Source organism: Hetaerina americana, unplaced genomic scaffold (genome assembly GCF_022747635.1).
Source record: "Hetaerina americana unplaced genomic scaffold, ioHetAmer1.1.p SCAF_152, whole genome shotgun sequence".
Lineage (NCBI taxonomy): Eukaryota > Metazoa > Arthropoda > Insecta > Odonata > Calopterygidae > Hetaerina > Hetaerina americana.
This window is the reverse complement of record NW_027286648.1, coordinates 245,836-268,678: the sequence shown is the minus strand read 5'-3', so window position 1 is coordinate 268,678 and position 22,843 is coordinate 245,836. Positions and strand designations below refer to the sequence as shown.

At 40.6% G+C, this 22,843-nt stretch overlaps 3 protein-coding genes across 3 annotated transcripts in view; 2 read left to right on the top strand and 1 right to left on the bottom strand.

Annotated features, from left to right (window-relative positions):
- The window catches only part of LOC139686947 (uncharacterized), a gene marked incomplete at its 3' end in the record, with an annotated part of 231,273 nt that extends 224,254 nt beyond the window's left edge, over window positions 1-7,019 (bottom strand). The window contains exon 1 of the mRNA XM_071583984.1: window positions 5,446-7,019. Within this exon, the coding sequence (XP_071440085.1) occupies window positions 5,446-6,063 (618 nt within the window). The remainder of the gene's footprint in view (window positions 1-5,445) is intronic.
- Window positions 7,020-8,618: 1,599 nt separating this feature from the next.
- LOC139686944 (protein cereblon-like) lies at window positions 8,619-22,338 on the top strand. Its single transcript, XM_071583981.1, has 6 exons — window positions 8,619-8,740; window positions 8,887-9,089; window positions 9,269-9,348; window positions 9,821-9,915; window positions 15,174-15,258; window positions 21,769-22,338. Exons 1-5 carry the CDS (start codon window positions 8,641-8,643, stop codon window positions 15,206-15,208), a joined length of 513 nt encoding a protein of 170 aa, XP_071440082.1. The 5' UTR covers window positions 8,619-8,640; the 3' UTR covers window positions 15,209-15,258; window positions 21,769-22,338.
- On the top strand, window positions 21,773-22,171 carry LOC139686946 (RNA guanine-N7 methyltransferase activating subunit-like). Its single transcript, XM_071583983.1, has one exon. It carries the CDS (start codon window positions 21,773-21,775, stop codon window positions 22,169-22,171), a length of 399 nt encoding a protein of 132 aa, XP_071440084.1.
- Window positions 22,339-22,843: the final 505 nt, after the last annotated feature.

Below are 22,843 nucleotides of genomic sequence, written 5' to 3'. Positions count from 1 at the left end.
TGCGGCAGCAGGAGCTCCACCACCCCTTCCCTCCTCCGCCCTCTTCCTTCTCTCCACCCTCACCTACATCGGCCTAGCCCACCTCTTTGTTTTCGTGCGAGCTTCACGCTCCCGACGACGAGAGGCGCTAGTGGACTACAACAAACAGTAGTCCCCCCCGCCTGCTAATCGTTGCTCCAGTTGGTTCGAATGTGGGACCGAGAGCGGATTAAGGCCGCGGTGCTCTTGGGGGGGGGGGAGGAAGAGGGGGAAAGGGGGGGGGGCGAAATGCCCCCACTCTCCGGACTGGAGGACTCCCGGTGCGATGATGAGGACCTCTTCTTTTCGGGACAAAGGCCTCCTCAATTCCACCCTTTGGCATGTTAACGCCCTCTGTCTCTCCACATAGAGCGGGGGCAGAACTGCCTAGGTCCCACTTGAGGGACGAAGCCAGCCAGCTCTTTTATAATGTCGAGAGAGCACGTTTCGCGATTCGTCAACCGGACTATATTCTGACTATTCAAGCCTTCTAATTATGAGAATAATGTGAAAATTTAAAAAAAGGAGACCGGAGAGAAATATGAACTCCTAACTTATCCATCCATTAAAAAGCTTCCACCCAAGAACTCAACGTTAAATGTTGGCATTTAATTCGTCGGCGAGTACGAAGCTATATTTGATGACATTTGCACGAGGTATATATATATATATATATATATATGCTTACCTGGCCCCTTGAGTCACACAGAGAGGCTATCCCGAGCTTTTCCACGTTATGGGAGATATGCCGTCACAATTGTCCGAGAATCAGCGATTGTTATTGCGTAGCGCGCCACAAAAGATCCTTCCACGTAAACAGCTACTGGAAAAATGACTGTATTCCTAGCACTCCAAAGGACGCCGCCCCCCCTTGGGAGAAGGCGAGGCGTGCTAAGGATAACCGAGGAGCGCGCATCCTTCATAAGCTACGACGTTCCTACACGAATGAGCGCCGAGTAGCGTCGAGGATTTCTTCTCAGAGGGAGTTGTGAACCACAATCTCGCAGTCCACAGTCGAAGTTAATGCCAGAAATTAGGATACCCGGTTTCAAACGAGATCTTCGATGTCACACGAGCAGAAATTCAAGAACGATACTTCAGGGAGACTGAATTTGTGACATACACGGCCTATTTTAAGTTTGAAAGGTGACGACGAGAAAACCAAGAGGAATCACATGATCAGGTGGGGCAACTGGACGACGATTAATTATATTTCCGTGCTCGAACGGGTAAAAATATTTATCTGAGAATGGTCCACCGTTTTCCTGCCTCCTCAGATCAATTCAAAAATACCGAAGCATTCACAGCGCACGCAACATTCACTTAATGTAAGCACTATTGAAAGACATCAGAGAGAGTCTAAATATCCATAAAATCAATGATGCATTCTTTCTCATGGGTAGCATATCTCCATGATGGAAATGAAATTGGGTGGAGTTGAAAAACATTTGTACTCCACAAACAATTTTAACATGCACAACTGTTTTTTTCCACGCGGCGAAAAATTATTACCTGATGACGTCGCGACGTGACAAAACCAAAAAAATGGAGATCACTATTGCGGTACACAAAGTTGCTTTGCTTGTTTCCATTTTAACATTAATTCACCGCAGCTACATTTCATCGAGGTCGGTAACAAGTTTCAGGAACTATCGCAAAATCGGAATCTGGTTTGAAATTCTAGGATCTTCCGAAAAACCATGAGCCCCTACAACGGTTACAAGGGGGTACGAGAGAGAGAAAGACAAGATATGGAAGGTGATAAGTTTTACGCCATGATATGACGTCCCTTGCCACTTTTATCCTCACGAGAGATAGAGATATGGAAGAGGAGGTGTTGGGGGGGGGGGGCGGAGCGGTAGGAAATGGGGGTTAGGGGCCCCTGCTGATCGATGACAGTTGCCCATTGGCCCGTGGTTGAAAGGGCCCATCTTGAGCAGAGAGGTCCCTCGAGGGCTAAAAAGGAGGAACAGGGGCGTGCGGGTGGCCTGGTTGAGCGGCTGGAAGCATTGGGGGGGGGGGATTGTGAGGCCCAATATCGAGGGCAACTACGATATCTTCATATGGCATTATTCCCCGAAGAAATTTTTCTCACAGCGTAAAGTATATAGCCGTTTCGGAATATCGCGCGGCATCGGCAATAAATATTAATTTCACCAAAAGATACCAAAAACACTACAGGTTTAATGTGTCTGAGGTGCGACTAAGTTCGCGTAGAATTGGGAAAAAAACACGAGACAGAAAATACTGTCCGGAAGGAAGAGAATTGTGACGGGGGTGAGAAGAATTTCTCACAAATTCCATTCAGCCTATATAAATTACAACATTGGGTATTGCAAAATGGCCTCCTGAATCTTAGGTGGAGGAATCTAATGAAGCTACAATGAGTACTTACAATCTGACTTGTTGACACTTTTTCTCGTAGGTTATATTATTCATATCGATCAATTTCCCAAAAGCCAAATGGAATTTTGATTTTTTCTCATGAAAGAAAAGAGCAAACTTATGATGTTTTGTTCACTTGATATAGGTCGAACTTACTCCATCCTAAATTATACTGCGGTCCATGTAGTTGGAGGATTCCACTCGCTCTAATTTCACCCCTCGTACAGCGATACCTACCATCTTCCAAACACAAAGGCTATAACGGAAAAAACATGCCTACAACCAATATATCAATAAGGGTGTGGGATCAGCATACTAAACGGGGGTGTTCGAAACAAAATTGACGAAAAAAACGCCAAGGGTAGACCGAATAAGATCGGATTTAATTGAAAGCGTTATTTTCTGCAGGCGCCTCATGATATTGGTCTAAATCAATATAACTAGTACGTTAATTTCGAAATAGATCAAGCACCTCAAATTCGAAACTATTCCCATCAAGATGGCTATCGCGTCCACTGGTCGCACAGTGGACGCGATAGCCATCCCTCCCTCCCTCCCCACAACCACAACAGAAGGGGGAGCGCCCGAGGAAATATGATAAACGAATCCTTTGCACGCCCCGCCACGCCAACACACCCCGCAAGGGATGCGAACCCTCGGCTCCCTTCCGACTGGTTTGCCAACTCTTTTGATGCACCCGCAAGGGAAGAGGTAAACCTCTAAGGGGATGGTTTCGGAGACGAGCAGCAAGTAAAGCAGTAGCGACGGAGGAGGGGAAATAATTCCCACAAGGGAGTGGGGAGGGTAAGAGGGAGGAAAATGAGGGAGAGGATTTCGTAACGCTCTCCGCAGGTCCCGGATTGTTGCGAAACAAGGGCTCGCGAAAGGTTGTGGAGTGGGGGATGAACGGGAGAGGGGAGAAAGGGAACAAAAAGGCGGTGAGGTGGTGAGGCGGGAAAGGGATGGATGGCAAAGGTTTTCAGAGGAGCAAGTGAAGGGTGAACCATGCATGCTTGCGAACGAAAGGGTGTGGGTGCGCTGAGGGAGATACTTGCTAAGTCAAAAGGCGTGTGGGTGGGGAGGGATGGTGGGGGGGGGGGGTGGAAAGGCGGGGGCGTCGCATTAGCAAAGTGGGTACCCGGCGTATATAGGTTACAACAAGCGAGAGGGCGATTCAAAGAGCAAACGGAGAGCGCTGAATCGAAAAGAGAGGGAGGCTGTGGGGAATAATATTAGCGTCTTCGGTACAAGCCTCTGGTGAAGGTGAGAGTAGGCGGAATTCCGGCCGGCTCCGATCGGCTTCAGCAATGCGACACTGGTGGGGAGCTCATGGGGAGTTGTTCTTTTGAATCGAGATTAAAACTCCGATGAGGTTACTGTCGCAAAGTTGATCATTTGTTGGCTTGTGAACGGCGATATCGAAACTAAATGCGGCAATAAAATGTATTTTTGGCCCGCATCGAGATTATTTAAATCACCGATATCGACACACTGGTCGCTCTTCGACAAGGGTGAAAATGTCGACGACTCACCCAAAGAAAGACACATTCGCTTCCATTATGATGGTCTGGAACATGTTTTTTTTTTGTCTAGATGTTCTTGAACATCGGAAGTCGGTGTGTTTATCAACGGAAAACTTTCGCTTGTGTCTCGGCACCATTTTAAAAACATACCACGCTTAACGGTCTATCGCCTCGGAATTTCGGAAAGAAGTATTGCGAGACAACGTGCCCACAAATGCAAGGGTATATACCCCTGAACAATAGGGGTGTCGCAGGGTGCAAATTCCTTGCGTTGTCACGCCGCACTGCTCGGGTAGAAAGGGAGAGGATTGCAGATACGCGGGGGGGGGGGGGTAGAGTGCCTCGGTGACGCCGAAAGAGTTCACGGCATGCAGACATCACACGCTTTTCCCCTCAGCAAGATATAAGGCTAATGAGGAACGCGATTGAGAAATAAATGCCCACTGGTGGCGCAAAAATACCTATGAGTGAACTCATGGAAAAATCGAAACAGTACGTTCTTGAAGGTAGAATGAAGTCAACCGTGGCAATAAATGATTTAACTGGACACAAGGGAGCTCCGAATTAAAACCCATTCAAACAAAATTATGGATAATTTTGCTACATTTATTGTAGACAGCTTTTCAGTTCGCGCTCAAAGTTTTGGGAAAAGGATTTGAACATAATAAAACAAGAGAAACGTCAATTCCCATAATTTTAGACTGCCGGACTGAGGCTCCTTCTTGAGTGAAAAAACCAAACAAGTAACTCATATAATTTAAATACATGCACGCATGACAGAAGCTTGAAAAATGTTACTCTGGAACTCCCAACGGTTCAATCCGTTGAAATCTCCAAGCAAGACTTACAGGTGAGAGAGATGCTCTCATCGACATGACGACAGGAAGGGGTGGGGGGGTAATCGAAGACACGAATCTCGCCCCGAAAATTCCTCAGCATTCATACTTCTACACAAAGTGGTCACTTTAGTTAGGACACATTTACAACATGCTGCTAGCATTTGCGACCCGTCGGAGAAAGTGTTAATAGGGAACTAGATGTTCAGAGAAAGCTCGCTAGTTCTGAGGGAAGTTTGTTAAGATAAAAAACAGAGAGAATGCGACGGGATTATCATAGAAACTAAGATGGGAGAATCGACAAGATATGACGCGAGAATAACAATGAGGCTTCTAGGAAGGCACCCTTGGTTTTGTTCTTCACACCGAGGAAACTATAAGAGCCCCAACACTAATATACCGGCAGACTGGAACGCCCGGATAAAGGAAAACGTAATTAACCCTGGCACTGATACTCTTAAAAATTGTCCAACTCTTGCACAATCCACCATCGGCTAAGGCTAAGCATCTTAAGCAATGTGATAGAAGAAAAACACAAGTGGCCGCCCGGGGGCATTCCCTAAGGGAGCACCTTGTAATTACACAATTGAAAATGTCCCCCTCCTTCGGGCCCTCGCGACGCCTCACGAAGACCGGCACAGGAAGGGTGTGACGTGAACGATAGGGGTTGGAGGAAAACTTACGTCATGCCCAGGCGTAAGGATGGCGACGACCACCTCGACGCCGGCCTGCGATGGCAGCAGCGAGGGTGAGGAGTGCGCAGAGAGGGGCCCGTGCCTCCGGCCCCTGCGGCCCATCCTACCGGCCCTCTTGCGCACCCTCAGGGGTCCGCCCCCCGCCTCCTCTGCCGCCGCCACCTCGTCCTCTTCCTCCTCCTCCTCTTCCTCCTCGCCTTCGATCAGATCTACCGCCTCCTCGCCGCCCCCACCCTCCGGGGGCGATTCTTCTTCACCTTCCCACTCTCCTACTTCCAGCACCCTACCGGCGACCTCGCGGCCGTTGTGCGTGAGGAACACCTTCTGACCGGGTCGCAGCCGAACGTTGGTCACCGACCGGAAGCCCGGCCCCACGATCTCCGAGTCTCGGTACTCCCTGGCCAAGCCCTGCCGCCTCTGCGGGGACGAGGAGTCGAAGCGCACCGAGTAACGGTTCTCGCCGGGGCCCGAGGACGTGCCGCCGGGCGCCGCCGCGGTGGTCCTCACGGCGTTGATCACGCCCGGGTGATACCGATTGTCGTCGCCGAGGGCACAGACGCGTGTGCCGATGATCGAGCGCTTGGCCAGCCTCTTTCCTGTCGACATGGTACACAACACTCCCGAGGGATGAGGAAAGAGAGAGAGAGACTCTCTACTGGAGCATCGGAGGAAGTTCCCGAAGACTTCCAACCGAAAGGGTTGTCGCCGCAGTTGGGGAAGGGAGAGAGAATATATAGAACACGAAAGGGATGTCGGGACGGGGTCGGTGAGCAACAACGCACACAATTGACTACCTAAAGGCGATTGGAAAACGTATATAAAATCCACTACAATCTACATGTATATCTGTACATTTATAAGCATACAAAAAATCACTGGGGCCTGATGCGTGTGTGAGCATGTGGGCACAAGGGAAAAGAAGCGACACTGGACAGTAACAGTATGAGAGATCAGCACCAGCAGTCGAAGCCGAGAATGTCACACGGACTCTTTTTTTTGGGATATATATTTCTTTTGACGAGTTTTACCACCAGAGCACCAACACTAACTCACTCTCACCCACTCCACTCCCTTCGATGGGGGGTTGCCGACGGCACGTCAGCTGAAATCTCAACGGCGTCCGGAGATTATTTTCATTTCGCCACCGCTGGCACCGGCTCGAAATAAAAAGACTTCTACGCGAGCGATAAAAAAAATACACTTCCCCGAAGATATTTTTACGTATTGAGTAAAAATCACACTCTCAACCCGGACGCGTCCGTCCACCTTTCACCGGCCCGATGGCAAATTCACCATCTCGTTCCGAACAGGATGGCTCCCCGATAACGAGGAGTGGAAAGAACCGGAGGAAGACACGATGGATTGCATCGTAGTATGAAATCACGGGATGGGAAATATCACACGAACGACGGTTGACGAAACACTCGCTCCGGCGAACTGTTCTCCAATAGGAACCGAAAAAGAAACACCGGTCCAAAAACTTCTTTCTTCAAAGACACGGAGCTCTCTCCTCCAACTCGCACGCGAAAAAAATAATTCGAACGACGAAAGCCCCCACCTTACGTCTGCACTCTCTCAAAGCATCAGCTGCTCTGACGGCCTGCCGAGGGGAGAACACAGTCGAGGCCGGAACAGCTGACAGATAACAACAAACCCACGTGACCCTTGTCTTGGGATCTCATTGGCCACAACTCTTGCCTGACCTACATTTCCCATTGGTCGCTCCGGGTGCGAAGTGGGGGAAGAAACAGGGAGAGGGAACGAGAATGAGAGATAGAGAAGAGAGAGGGGACGTAGATGGGGAGGGGAAGCTCGGGAAAAGTGTGGGGTCGTAGGAAGGGGTAGGAGCCCCCGGACCGACCGACCTTTAGAAGCTGATGTTGTTGCTAGGCTGGCGAGTTCCGAGATGATCAGAAAACAGTATGGCGGATGTTTCTGTTTGAGAAATGTCGAAGGAAATTAGAACTGTCATTTATTTTCTGCCCAAGTTTTACTACATGTTTTTCCTTTGACTTTATTGCTGAACTGGCACAATGGTAATTCATAATTATGATCGGAATTACATTTTGAAAAAATTGCAAAAGTATTGTTTTCAAGTTAACGTCAATAATTATAATGTACACCAATGAGGAATTTTTGAGACTGATAATTTAACAGCAGCTTAGAATAAAATATAAGACTTTCAGTGACCTTGTTTACGTCGGTTCCATCTTCGGACTTCCCCCCCCCCTATACGATGTGTATACTGGGAGACCGGCCGGCATCTTAACACTACAAAAACATAATAGAAATTGTGTGAATGACAAATATGGATGAAATTTCAAGATGAAATGAACTAAAATTCATTGATAACTATTTTTCAATGATGGTTTACGAATTATACTGCATAAATGCACTAATTTCATAATATTTCACAATAACTCAGAATGTCAGGGGTGCGCAGCCGAATAGGGAACGGCCACTAGGTTGGTAATATGTTTTCGAAAGAAAATTAAGTGAATGTTTTCTCTAAAAGAAATTCAAATTCTTTACTGGTCACTCACAAAAATACGGTGTCATTATTTATATTAATTAAACAGGTGATAGTGGGTTTACATAATTAAATATCGATCAGCTGTTTCCTACGACCTTGTAGTAGCGGAGGTAACTATGGGTGCGTTGACTTAAGGGGTCATTCAGAACATAAAATGTAACTATGTCACTCTAAAGAATATATGCTTTAGTGAATAATTCAGCCGGGCATTACCTAAATCCATTGTAAATTAGCTCAATGGTCAACAATACAACAAAAGACATCGAATGCCGGTCCCGGTTCTGCGACACAAATTCAGCTTATTTCATCACAAAGTGAACTAATTATAATCATGATTGAGTCCCCAGTACTAAATGGGGAAAATCTGTGAGCTTTATCCGTATAATAAACTTTAGGAACAATTTTTATGCGATTCCTGCAGAGCTGCAAATGATTACGAAGCCAATGTTTAGGGTAAAAATATACTATGAGATCCAAGAGATGAAGTGTAGAAACATTATTTTTTAATCTGCTGACTTTGTGGAAAACTTAATCAGAAATCATTTCCTTTCTGGCAAGGAGTAACCACTCCGCGAGAACAGCAATTTATAATGGTTTAATCCAGCAAGCCGCCATGACGGTAAATCTGTTTACAGTAACGTCACCTGGTGATGTGGCGTCGAGTTAAACGGAACAGCACACGTTTGTGCTGGCAGCTATTGTTTATTTGTTTTCAAGTAGTGTTAACAGCAAGGAAGGAAGGTGGTCCAGGTAAATTTTCCGTAAAAGTATTGTGGGACTGGATATTTTGTCTACTCTTTGTATAACAAGATACTAAATCTATGAAGTAATTACTTCAGATTATTGCGAAACATGAGTTTTAACTTATTTGAATTACATTATTTTGATTTTATTAGAATACCTTTTATGCCGGTATTGTGGGTCTGATACAGCTGACGCTAGCTACCTTAGCTATTTGGTTAGTCCGGAGGCAATATCCTATAAAAACCAATCTGTATATGGATTGCAGCATGTAGGAGTACAATTGTTAGAAAATCCACATGGTAATCGTTTTCACTTAGTTACTCTTAAAAAGGCCGGTTGTGTAGGAAAAGGTTCGGTGAGTAAAAGCGCTTTTCGCATTGTGCGCCTTAGATTTAGCAATGAATCATTTTGGTTAAATTCTCGTGTCATTTCTTCATTCTTCTCTTAGCAAGTAGAGCATTTTTGTTCATTCAATATTGTATTATCCAGATTGCATTTATTATTTCATATTATGTATTTTCTCTTTCGTGCTAGTGGAGTAGTCAAGACACTTGGTTTCCAGGATACTCTTGGAGAAACTGTTTTTGCACTCACTGTGGAAGACAATTGGGATGGTAAGCATTCTTTTGTCTTGTATTAGTAATCTGACAGCCTATCGTTGGTATAAATGTGTTTCATCGAGATATCCCGGTATTCAGTGATGTCACTCATACCATTTATCATGTTTTATTTCCTATTTAGTACAACCCCTTAGTAATTGTAAAACCGTGTTGTCTTCTTATGGCCATTGTTTGTGTTATGCAGTTCATTAACATTCGCTTCCATTACTACCGCTCAGTTATAGAGACTAATATTTAGGGTTTCGGTTTTTCTTTTTCTGTATCATCCAATGTCATGAATTTGCATGTGATGACACACTCGGCGGAGTTGTAATCCATGGCAGGAAAATTCTAGTGAGAATGGGTAGTGATTTCAATGTATAGTGTGTTTGTTGTTAAATTATACGCTTTTGTATAAAGAATAGTATAATTATGACGAGCCTGATTGTGTAAAATAAGAGCTTATTTGAGTGCTTTATGATTGCAGGATATTTCAAACTGATCCAGAACTATCAGAGGGGAACAATAAGTCGTCTAATTCTTTCTATGCTTTAATTGTTGATAAAATCCTCAGTGAAAGCTGTAAGTACTTTAGATTTAATCATTACTTGTGAATTTCTTATTAACTCAATATTTATGTTACACAATGCCTATTGGCCTTTTTGTTTTTATTTTCTTTTTTTTTGGGCTATTATACTTTTGGTCTGCCACTCCTGTGACTCGTATTTTTTAGATTAATACAATTTATACTCGATATAAATCAGAATTGTTTAGGTTGGACTACCTTTCCTGTATTGTCTATGGCACATCTGCACCATTTATTATTGAAAGAATGCCACTGTAGAGAAGCACATTGAAGATTCACTAATGGAATTAAAACAAAGTCAGAAGAACTAAAAAATAACAAATTTACCAATTAACATTTGGTCAGTCTCGCAGTTCAGGCTTTTTTGAAGATTTATTTCTGCAAAGATAGTTGCACTATGACTACCTTTTTGGTATTTTAAATTTATTATATAACTTCTTATCATTCTTCAAGAGGGAGAGATGTAATTATGATGGAAATTAACACTTAAAAAATGAAATTCTGAGGACAATCACCCCGGTACAAGAAAGCAGGTAACCTTCTAATGTCCTTGTGATAAATGTAAACAGAATGTTACACTCCTGTTCATTTCACAAAACTGTGAATTATTCTAATATAAATATTTGATTGCAGTAGGTAATGCCATCCAAAACATTATATTTCATGCTTATGTATAGCCTGTGACCATTTTCATCAAGTATTTACAATTTATTAAAACTTGAAAATGAACCGTAAATAAATATATTCAAACACTCAAACGATAAAAATTCTTCAAAGTTTAATGTGCATCTATAGACAACTGCAAATGAAAATATCACAATTTTTCTTCCTCTGTCACCAAAGAAGAAAGATCATCTGTGCAAAGCTCTGTGGGCATTGAAAAGCAAAATATAAATGGAATATTTAGGGAGAAAAAAAACTAGTTTTCGTCAGCTGTGGGATGAGAATATAAGGCAAAAAGCCAACTGAATGTTTACCTAAAAAATTATTGAGTGATAGTGCCCTTAATATCAAATTACCTAAACTAATTATTCCCTACTCTCAACAATTGGCATAAATCCTAGGATTAGTTTGGCATTGCTCTCAACTTGTCCCTCATGATTGTGAAGTTCTCTAATGACAGATACAGAAAAAAATAATTGCAATTTTCCACTTTGTAGATTCTTAAATGCTGACTAGTTTTGGTGTATTACACTATTTTCCAAAATAGTGTTATACACCCAAACTAGTCAGTATTTAAGAATCTATAAAGTGGAGAATTGCAATTGTTTTTTTGTTTCTGTCAATATGGAAAGATTCCACCACATCACACCTGAATCTCTATGGTATATGTGAAGTTCTCCATGTTTTCATATTTTGTCGATTTTGCATGTTTCAATTGTTATATTTACGTAGTTCTCTCTGTACATTTTCCCATGCTCAGGTCTCCTTAGCCAAGGTATATGCCAGAGTAAATAGCAAATTAGTGTATCACCTCACCTTTTCAATGTTTCCTGAAGGTTATCTATTATTCACCAATGGAAATTCTTTGCCAATAGTTTCTGTTGGAGTCACCTTCTGTGTTATCCCATAGTGTTACGCTTCCATTGTATTTGTTAACTTTATTTGTGCCAAAAAATTAGGAGGGGGCAATAATTGTACCTCTCCATGAAGGGAGGTAAAATAAAATGCAAACAATGTAATTAAAAAAGAAATTAGTCTTCTCAGTGTACCAAGGGTTGCGCTAGGCAAGTGTAGATGGGAAGGAGTGAAATTGGCATTGGACAATATCTTGTGAGTACAGCATGGTTTTATGCCTGAAAGGGGGTTTCCGAATCATCTGTTTGTTCTTTAGCAATGACTTGAGAAATCCAGGCATGTGGGAAAGAACATCTAATGTGTTTGTGCTGACTTGAATGGTTACTTTTAGGAGAATTGCGGAAGATTATGTGAGAATATAGAGTGAATGAACATATATTGAATTAAATGCTATTAAAGCAATGTGTAAGAATGGTATGGACAGTTAAAAGAGGGAATGGGACTTCTGAGTTCCTGGTTTGATATGAATCATGGTGTGAAATAGTAATGTATAATTTCACTGGATGGCCAATATTGTTATTGCTATACACGAGGTCTGTCCGGAAAGGATCCAGCCGTGCAATGTACTGAGAAAAGTAGCCTACCTAGAACAGTGAGGCCTGTGAATTTTGGGCTGCAGTTGCAGGGGACTTGCTCCAAGCCATGAACACTGACCCAGGGTTTCTAAAAAAGATCATGACTGGGGATTAAGTCATGATCCTACGGAAATGACCCTGAAAAAAAAGCCCATTCTTCCCAATAGTCGGTTGACGAGATAAAGGAGAATTCAACTAGGCAGCCGATGACCATTTCTTAATAGCACTTTGCTGATTGTTTTAAAAAGTGGAAAAGATGCTGGAATAAGTTTGTGAGATCCCAAGAGGGAATAAGGTCTTATTGTTCTAGGTAGGCTATTATTCTCAAAATATTACCTGGTTGGATAGTTTCCATACAGCCCTCATATATGAGACTGATTGATGCATGAAAATACAGGTGAGGAAGTTATAAATGTACATACTTGATCACTTGAATGCTAATGCTGCAGTTGTGCTGGCTGAACATCCATAAGGTGTGGAGTGGGCCTATGGAATATGGGCAACAGAGGAAATGGGGGTTAGAAACATGAGAAAAACTAGAGCAGGTGGAACAGTTAACGTATCTCAGAAGTGTGTTGGACCAAAATGGTCAAAGTAGTAGGGACGTAAGGAGAAGAATTGCACTAGGCAAAGAAGCTTTCACCAGGAGGGACTCGATGACTGGGATGTTGAGTGAGGATGTTACGAAGAGGTTCATTAAAACTTTGATCTGAAGCATAGTTATGTATGGTGCGGAAAATTGGCCATTGAAGCAGAATGATGGGTGTTTATTGGATGATTTTGAAACGTGGGTGGGGGTAAGGTGAAGTGGACCAAAATGAAAACAAATGGGGAGGTCCTGGGTATGGTGGGGGATGAGAGCGGATCGCTGGGAGAAATCCTAAGGAAACACAAAAAAATGCATGCAAAGCCTACTAATTGGCAATGGCACGTTGAAGGCTGTGATAGAGGGGAGAATGTTAGGCGAACGAGGAAGGAATAGGATAGGGATGTTGGATGGGAGGAAGGAAGTACATGGAGATGAAGAGGGACTTTGTTGTGGAGTAGGATGTTGGGTTGTGCCTTGTTAGGATAGGCAAGATTTTTTGATAGTTGTGTACATCCAAAACCTACTATAACTGGTAGAGTACCTATAATAATCAATAATACAGGAGAAATTAAGGTAGCTTTATTGGTGAATCCCATACATTTAACTAATCATGTTTATAATGAATTAAAATATTTAGCCCCTGGTCCTTAAGTAACACTTTAACATCTAGGTCAGATTGAAATATGAGTTAAAGCTTATAAATATGAGTTAAAAGTGCAAAAGTCCCACTTCAAATTATAAATATGAATACTCAATTTGAGGGCATATGAAAGATGAAAGAAAACATTAAACAAAGGGGAAATTATTGAATCAGTTTCTTTCCTTAGTGGATGCTCTTGTGCCAGTTTTAATTGGTTAAATATCTGCATTAATAGTTCTTCCATTCTACTTAAGAAAAATTGTAATAATAGGTAATTTAGAAAGTAGTTGTGTTTGATAAGGAGACTAGGAAGATTGATTGCTTAGTGAACATAAAATTTGAAATAATTGAACCAGTGGAACCAGTATCTTGTGTGTCATAGTATATCGTATCTCAGTGTTTGTTAAAGACTGTAGAATAGGCTTAGAGACCAAAATGCATGTGAATGCTTGTAGAAAGGTTGATGATAGTCGGTAAACTGCTCTCCATTGATACCCTGGGTTTTTGTGAGGGCAGGTTATTAATCGATTGATAAGATTGTGCAGTGAACCCAAGTGCCTATGATATTTCTGTAAATCTTGGTTTTCTAGTATTCTGATAACCATACCAGTGAACTGGCACTAATGAACATGATATGATAGCTCTGTATTCAATATGAACATGGCTTTGCGATAAATTCACGTAACCACAAAAATGGGATAAATAATTTGTTACGAGTGCTATAAGGGTGCATATATGCCCAAACGAGTGAGGGATTGTGGCTTAGGGGTGTTCATTTATTTTCTTCATATAAGTGCTCTCGTGAGGCTTCTCTTTTCACTCACTTTTCATTGTACTTGGTGATATGTTACTCAACGAATTTTTTATTCAACATTTTCCTCGTCACTGCCATTTCATGCCTTCATCTCTTCTCTGTTACTGCTGTCTCACAACCATGGGAATGTAAATTTTCACCTGAAGTTTTGTTGAGTTTTTCCCTTGTGATAAGATTAGTACCCTTGTCCTCTTTTGCTTATTATCAAACTGTTTTGCTGTCTAAACAGCAAAACTCTTCAGTTTGTTCAAGTCTGTCTTTCCTTAGTCTTATTTGAAAATATGTTTTTAGAGATAGGAAGATTCCTTGATTTAGAAGATTCCTAGCTTCAGCCACCAGGCCATAATTTTAGTTCAGGATATCTTGAGGTTGTAGTTTCTTATTTCCTTTCTTCTGTGCAAGTGTAGGCATGCCTTCCAGAAATCATTGTTTACTCAGCTATTCTGTGTATTCATACCACACCATTAATCTTTTCCTGTATCTTAGCCATTGCCTACCTAATGTTTACATTCAAGATCTACGATAAATTAAGCAATGTTCTTAATTCTCAATAATGCTATTTACAAAATATTCATTATTAGAATTATACGCCAGTTTTAATAACCGATGGTTATTGAATCTCCATTAATTCCAGGAATTTTCTTTAATTTCTAGAAATTCATATATTTTATTAAGTTTATTATCCAACAGATGGGAAAATTGAAAGAATGCTAAGACTATCAAGTAATGAAGTGCCACTATAACATGATCAAAACTTAAAACAAAAACTGAAATAAGTTAGTCATCAATTGGGATAGAACTGGTAACCCCGGGGCTGATTTGTAAGAAAGCTACCACAGTGATATATGGTAGAACTTTTTTCAACATTTAAACAATCATCACATAAATTGTTGGCCATCTTCCACAAAAAGGGGATGTTTTTGGTTGTGGAGAGTTAAGGACAGAGAAGCCAATCATTCATGGACCTAGTCATCCCATTTTTAGTCTGATGATTATGTTCAATCAAGAAAAAATTAATATTTATGTTTTTAGAGCTCTTATGCTAAGACTTTCTAAAGTTTCAGATTCCTTGATTGCTTTTCCCAAGATTTGAATAAGGGAGTGCCAAGGACCACATCACAACATTCAAAAATACCATTACAAGTAAGTGGAACTGATTTTTTAAATGCTTATCCAAATGTGTATTATTATTATTATTAGGTAATCTACCTTTTAAGGTAGGTTTATGGATGCACACAGCTACTAAATAAATATTTTTTGACTCCTAATAAAACACAAAATCCAGCGTCCTACTCGGCCCCTCTTCAGCTCTGAGTGAGTCTTTTCTTAACATCCTTACTCAACGTCCCCGTCATCAACTCCCTCCTCCTCGTGAAAGCCTCTTTGCCTAGCGCAATTCTTCTCCTTACGTCCCTACTACTTTGACCGTGTTGGTCCAAAACACTACCGAGATACGTAAACTGCCCTACCTGCTCTAGTTTTTGCCCTCCTATTTTAATGTTAAGCTTGGCCTTTTTCTTTCTAGAAAATCGCATAACCTTTGTTTTATTAATATTGATTCTCATCCCATACCTGTCGCACTGAATTTCCAATTCACTCAGCAATGCTTGCAGCCCCTTGGCTGACTGACAAACTAAAGCTTGGTCATCAGCAAACCTAACTGATTTTACGAATTCCCCGCCCCCTTTCATTCCTACCTCGAGTTCTTCCCATGCCTCTTTAATCATTTCCTCTGCATACAGGTTGAACAGCAATGGTGATAATGGGCAACCCTGCCTTACACCCCATTCTAACACTGCCCATCCTGACTCCCCGTTTCCCACCCGCACCTGAGCAGTCTGAGACATGTACAGGTTGCGGATTAGCCTCCTTTCCCTCCAATCTATTCCTATTTTCTGCAGAATACTAATTAGTTTTTCCCAATTCACTCTATCAAACACTTTTTCGAAATCTACGAAACAGGCAAATACCTCCTGGTTGTGTTCTATATTCCTCTCGATTAATAATCTCATTACTGCAATGGCATCACGCGTACCTCTCCCATTCCTAAACCCAAACTGATCATCCCCTAAGTAATCATTTGCCCTACTCTCTATCCTTTTGTTTATGATCCTAAGAACAACTTTAGCTGCGTGGGATATCAAACTAATTGTCCTGTAATCCTCACATGATGTTGCCTTTACCTTTTTCGGAATAGGAACTAAAATTGATCTCACGAAGTCTTCCGGCCAGATTCCCTCCTCATAAATACTACGGATCAGCCCATATAGCCTCTTCCTCCCACATTTTCCTAAGCATTTTAAAAGTTCCACGGGAATGTTATCCACCCCCACGGCCTTATTTAGTTTCATCTCCCTTAATGCCCTTTCTATCTCATTGTCTAGTATGCCTGGACCTAAGCTGTCTTCCTCTACGTCATTTTCTTTTTCAATGTCTAACTTTGTTGGTCTGAGTTCTTTACTATACAGTTCTTCTATATACTCCTTCCATTTCTCTTGGATCTTTCCTGTGTCAACTATTACCTTACCTGCCTTATCTCTAACTGCAATCGTTGATCTCCCTTTTTTACTTCCCGATAAAGATTTAACTTTGCTGTACAGCGCACTGATTTCACCCTTCCTCTGCAGACTTTCCATATCCTCGCACTCAATCTTCCACCATGCTTCCTTTGCTTTATTTGTTGCCCGCCTCAATTTATTGTTCAATTCCTTGTACTTCATTTTGCCTAATTCTGTATTGACATTCTTCCATTTTCGCCGCTCATCCATCTTTGTAATCATCTCATCTGTGATCCATGGTATCCTAGTCCTTTTAGCATTAACGGTTCCAATAGTCTCTTTTGCGGCTTTAGACAACCCTTTCTTGATACATTCCCTTTTTTCTTCGATAGTACTTAGCTCTTTACCATCCTCCATGATTTCCTCTACCGCCTGTTTGTATACATTCCTTTTCAAACCATTTAATGCTTCTACATTCCATTTTCTAAACCGCTGCCCCTGCCTTATCTTTTTGAAACGTACGCTACATTTCATAACAACTAAATTGTGGTCTGAGTCCGCATCCGCTCCCGGGAAGCTGTGAGAATTTTTCACGCTGTTCCTAAACCTGTGTCTAACCAGGATATAATCTAGCTGATATCTTCCTGAGTCAGCTGGCATTTTCCATGTATACCTGCGTCTTTTGTGGTGTCTAAACCAAGTGTTGGTGATGACTAACCCCCTGTCTCCTGCAGAACTCAACTGAGAGAGCTCAAGTGAGAAGGTAAAATGGGCAGGGAAGAAAACAAATGAGGAAGTACTTGGTATGGTGATCGAAGAGAGGGGTTTCTTGGGAGAAATCCTATGGATGCAGGAAAAGTGGATGAAGGGGGTATTGACTGGCAGTAGGATGTTGAAGACTGTAATTGAAGGGAGAATGTTAGGCAAACGAGGAAAGGGAAGGAACAGGATAGGGATGTTGGACGGGATGAAGGGAGGAAGAAAGTACTCATAGGTGAAGAGGGACCTGATATAGAGTAGGATGATGGATTTTGTGTTTTGTTAGGAGTAATAAAATGTTTGTTGGGTAGTTGTGTCCATCCAAAAACCTGCCTTAACCGGTAGATTACCTTAAAAAAAAAATACAGAAAATATCAGCACCCAATTTACTGTCCAAAAGAATGCCAGCAACATTAGATGAGACTAAAAATGCATGCTGCATTCAGAACGAGCTCTATCAATTTGCGATTGGTGTGTAATAATCACCAAAAGATTTGGCATCTTAAATGCTTAATTGCTATTATTTCTTTTAAAGATCACCAAGTAAAAGTAGCTATCTTGGTTGCGCACATTTACTCTCTCAATGCCGAAGGGGTGGAAAAATCACTCTCAAAGACTGCAAAATTTTAAAGGCAAAGGGAAAGAACATCCTGTGTATTTATGCTTTCATTGGACTTAGACGTTATTGGAGAACAAAAAAACATGAGTTGGAATTATAAAGTTTTATTCATTATTTCAACTAAAATGTATTAAAAATAGCTTACTACACTTACTAGAATGATTAATGGCTCTAGTCAACTGAGTGTGTGGTGAAAGCAGATAGGTGGTATTAATAAGTGGTTGACATTCACTTAATTATTTATTTCATAATTAGAGTTGAATATCTATTGCGTACTATGGCAACATTTTTGATAGATGAATAAGAATTCGCCTTTATCATCTGACATTAGAAAAAAGTTCGCTTCATTATGAGAAATGTCAAAATATCTTTCATTCACTCTCCTCGTTCACTCAACCTTGGTGTGGTAGAAGGGCTATAACTGCTACTAGCAGGATCTTCATGCCAGATAGGTTGAATGGTAGGCAGCAGACAGAAATAGATTGAAAGGTAGTTGGGCCAAATGGCAGGTAGGGTGAGAAGAACATCTGTGCTTCAGTGAGGTGCTGCTAAAGTGTCTGACCCCAGTGGGGTGGCAATTTTATTGATGATGCCATCTCAAAAACAATATTGTGGAAGTCGATGTGAATCACTCTCCATTATTTATGGAGGCAGTCAGTCCATGGTCCATTTACGCTATTAGAGGTGTGATGAGTAGATGAAGAGGTGCTGACAAGATAGGAAGAGTATATAGATGATCTATGTGGTGAATATGAGAATATAGAAATGGAATATGATGTCATTAAGTAGAGATCAGGACAGAAATGCTAAACTGACTGAGAGAAAAAGTATTGGGGGAAATGAAATGAAAGAGGACTTAGGGAATATATATATATATATATATATATATATATATATATATATATATATATATATATATATATATATATATATATTATCCCTTCAGAACTACTCAAGAGTTAATGGAAATAAGAGTATAACCAGGATGTATATGCATGCTTTGTGGATTTTCAGAAGGCATTCAATGGAGTACATTGGGCACGATAGATGACAATTTGCAGAAAATAGGAGTAAATTGAAATGATAGAGGACTTATGTGCAAGCTGTAACATGACTTTGACTGCACAAGCACCTGATAGGGAGTGGAGGGTCAGGATGGGTAGTGATATTTAAGGGAGTAGGATAGGGTGTCCATGATCTTCTTATCATCTTCATATCTTATACATGAGCTCATGTTATCATAATGATGATATTCTTATCAATATAGATGTGAAGGAATAGAGAAGGGAGGCATTTTAAGATCAAATCTGACTTATCAAGTCAGTCAGATTTGCATATGCTTGGGTATTGGTCAGCCAGCAAGCCAAAGGTGCTTCACAGCACGATTGTGATAGAAATGGGATGAGAATTATACACTGAAAAACAAAGTAATTAATTTTAGAAATAGGAAGGCTAAGGTAAGGATTCAAGCTGTGGGACTAACAGGTGGGACCACTCAAGTATTTAGGAGTTGTTCTGGATGAGAGCAGGCGAAGTAATAGAGACATTAAAAGAAGGATTTCATTGGGTAAAGAAGCATTTAAAAAAAGGCAAGAGTTGTTGACAGGCACCTTTGTTTAATATTTAAAGAAAATACTAGTGAAAACTAATGATACAGAGCCAATCTTGTTTGACTGAGATACATGGTGAATGAGACCAGCCTAGATTGGAGACTTATTAAGGATGGAGAAAATACAATGATGGAAATTAAAAAGGAAGTAATTTTAGGTATTGTAGTGGAAGAAAGAGGATTGATGGATTAAATTTGAAGGCAAGACAATAGGACGCAGGAGATAATGGGAGGCAATGGTATTTTAGAGATGTAAATTATTATTAATAATACATGTACCGATTATTTGTCATGTGGCTTGCAAATCCCTGGGAAATAGAGGGGAGAATGTTGGGAAAGCAAGACAAAGGACGGAAAACAATGAGCATTTCGGATGGAAATAATAGAGGTGGAAATTCTGCCGAGTTATGGAATGAGTTATTGAAAAATGTAGTATTTGATTTTAGAAAATTTGGTTTCATGCTAGGAGTGTAGTAGTGTGTAATTCCTAGGTCCATCATAATATACCTGCCCTAATCCAGTAAACTTGGTGATTAAAATATCGAACTCTGCGGCCTGAGTTAGAATATCCCAATTAAAAACTGTTTATACGTAACTGAATCCAAAGATATATTGCTACATAGAACCTTCAAAATTTTGACTCTGCAACTTTTGGGCCTTCAGCTTCAGTTAACCAGTACCAGTGTTATGCATGCCACAGCAGCTCTTCCTATGATTTTCATATCTTTCATTTTTACTTCAGGTTATGTGTAGTAAGTTTACATTTCTTGAAAAAATTACAGTGAATTTATCCTTCCTCCTGGCCACCATTTTCTATAGGCCTCATCCTGTGCCAACATTTCCAACACTTATTTGATAGTTTTTTTGAGCCCTCCTTTTCATCTCCATAATTGTTATAAAACATCATTTTTCCAATGCTACTGTTTTCTGGCTCCAATCATAGGAAAGTGCAGAACATTTTAATGCCCTTAAGATTTTCATATCTTGAAAATTTCTCTGAGCAGTATGTAGTCGTGTCCATTCAGGATTTGGTAGTAGTAGTAGTTTTGAGGGGAGGCGACCGACAGCTAAGGTCATTTGCGCCATAGGGGATGGATAGGAAAGGATGAAGGGTGGAGAGAAACCCGGCGTCGGCATTAGCCTACTCTTTACGAAAGGCGCCAAGGGGTCCGCAGTTTAACGTCCCATCCGACGGACGGCGTACTCACTCAAAGTGCCCTCCACAAAGCACCTCAAGTAGGGATCGAGATACCTCTGAAAAATATTCAACACCGCCGGGATTTGAACCCGCGCCCTCATGGTGGGAAGCCAGTACGTTAGCCCCCGCACCATCTCGATCCCCGAAGGATTTGGTTATTTTAATGCAAAAGAAATTGGTTGTCATCATCGGAGGTAATCAGCCTTAGGATTTGTTATTGCTAGCCATCCAGGGTATCATGTTTTACTCTAATATTTTCATTCTTTCATCTTTTCTAGTATATGTCTTCCATGACTTGTCACTCAGAAGTCATCCATGTCATTCAATTATATCCTCTGCAAACTATTATGCCTCAGCCTATATCTGATTTATTTAGATCTTGTTGTTAGCCTCATAGTCTTCTCTTCACCACTCCTCAAAGGGTGTTCGCATTAATTCTATTTTTCCACCCTAGCACCAGATTTCCATATAGTCCTATCTTATTTAATTGAATTTTACAATTTTTCATGCCTCAAAGGTATAGATAAATAAACTCCATACCCAGAGTCTCCATCTCATCTAGGAACAATTTCCATATCATCAGTGTAATGGTATTTACCGTTGGTATTTTTTTCTGACTTAAAAATAGCTCAATTTTACTGTTTTGCTTATTATCCTAATGGATACCCCTTACGACTTGAGTACTTTTAAAAACTGCCACTTCTTACAAAATATGTGTAGAGAGTAAGCAAATTCAAATGTAAATATGTAATACTTAATTCTCTTAACTAATATGACTGGAAAGTCATTGAGTAGAGTGTAAGTAATTTGTTTTTTAAAATCCCTTCTAGTCTTGTTTCATTTCACAATTCTGTTGATCCTTAAGAAGCACGTGCTGTGATATTTTCGATTATTTGGTCTCATTATTTGTTTCTCATGGTTGATGGTATGTTCAAGGTTTTTATTGTGTTCCTTTTGTCTTGATCCCTAGCATAATGAGTTTGTCTGAGGAAAAATCAGGTTCAGTGGAAACCCCTACCACTGCAAACATGTCCAAAGACTTGAACGAATTTCTTCTGGAGTGTGAGAGGGACTTTAGCACGAGGTACACGGAAGAAGACGAAGAATTTGCTGAATTGGTGCGCAGGGAGTCTGACTCACCCCCTCTGGTATGTCCATGGTACTGCAGACCACCAAATTACAGACGTGGAGGTGGTCGGGAAGGAAGAGGTGGACACAGAAACTATGAGCAACGGAACCAATATGACCACCGGAACAATAACAGCCGAAATCATTCCAATGACAGAAGGGGTTATGATTCTTACCACAGAAGTGAGTATAAAAGAAGAGATTATGCAGATAGGAGGCATGACCATAAATATCATCCATATTAAAAATTTCTTATTGTATTCATAATAATTTAATTTGCAAATCTAGTGTTGTTGACTCAGTTTGTCTTTCAATTGGTATCAAAAGTAACAGATACCCTGTATAATTGATAGTGATTATCTCATTGAAAATTGTTCTTAGCAATGTAATAACATGTAAATTGAATGTTATTTACTGGCTTCTGAATAATGATTATATTTTGAATAAAATATAATTTATATAACAATCTTCTCCTTATGTTGGTATTCTTTCCTGATATATATATATATATATATATATATATATATATATATATATATATATATATATATATATATAGTACAATACACAGTAACACATAATATAGAAACACAAAAAAAGAGAACACTCACACGTATTTTCTTGATATTTCGACGGAAACAATCCGTCTTCCTCTGAAGATGTAGAAGTAATGAGTAATTACTTCTACATCTTCAGAGGAAGACGGATTGTTTCCGTCGAAATATCAAGAAAATACGTGTGAGTGTTCTCTTTTTTTGTGTTTCTATATTATGTGTTACTGTGTATTGTACTATTCGGCACTTCCGTGTTACGTCTATGAAAGCATATACTATATATATATATATATATACATACGCACATATATATATATACATACACACATATATATATACACATATATATATACACACATATAT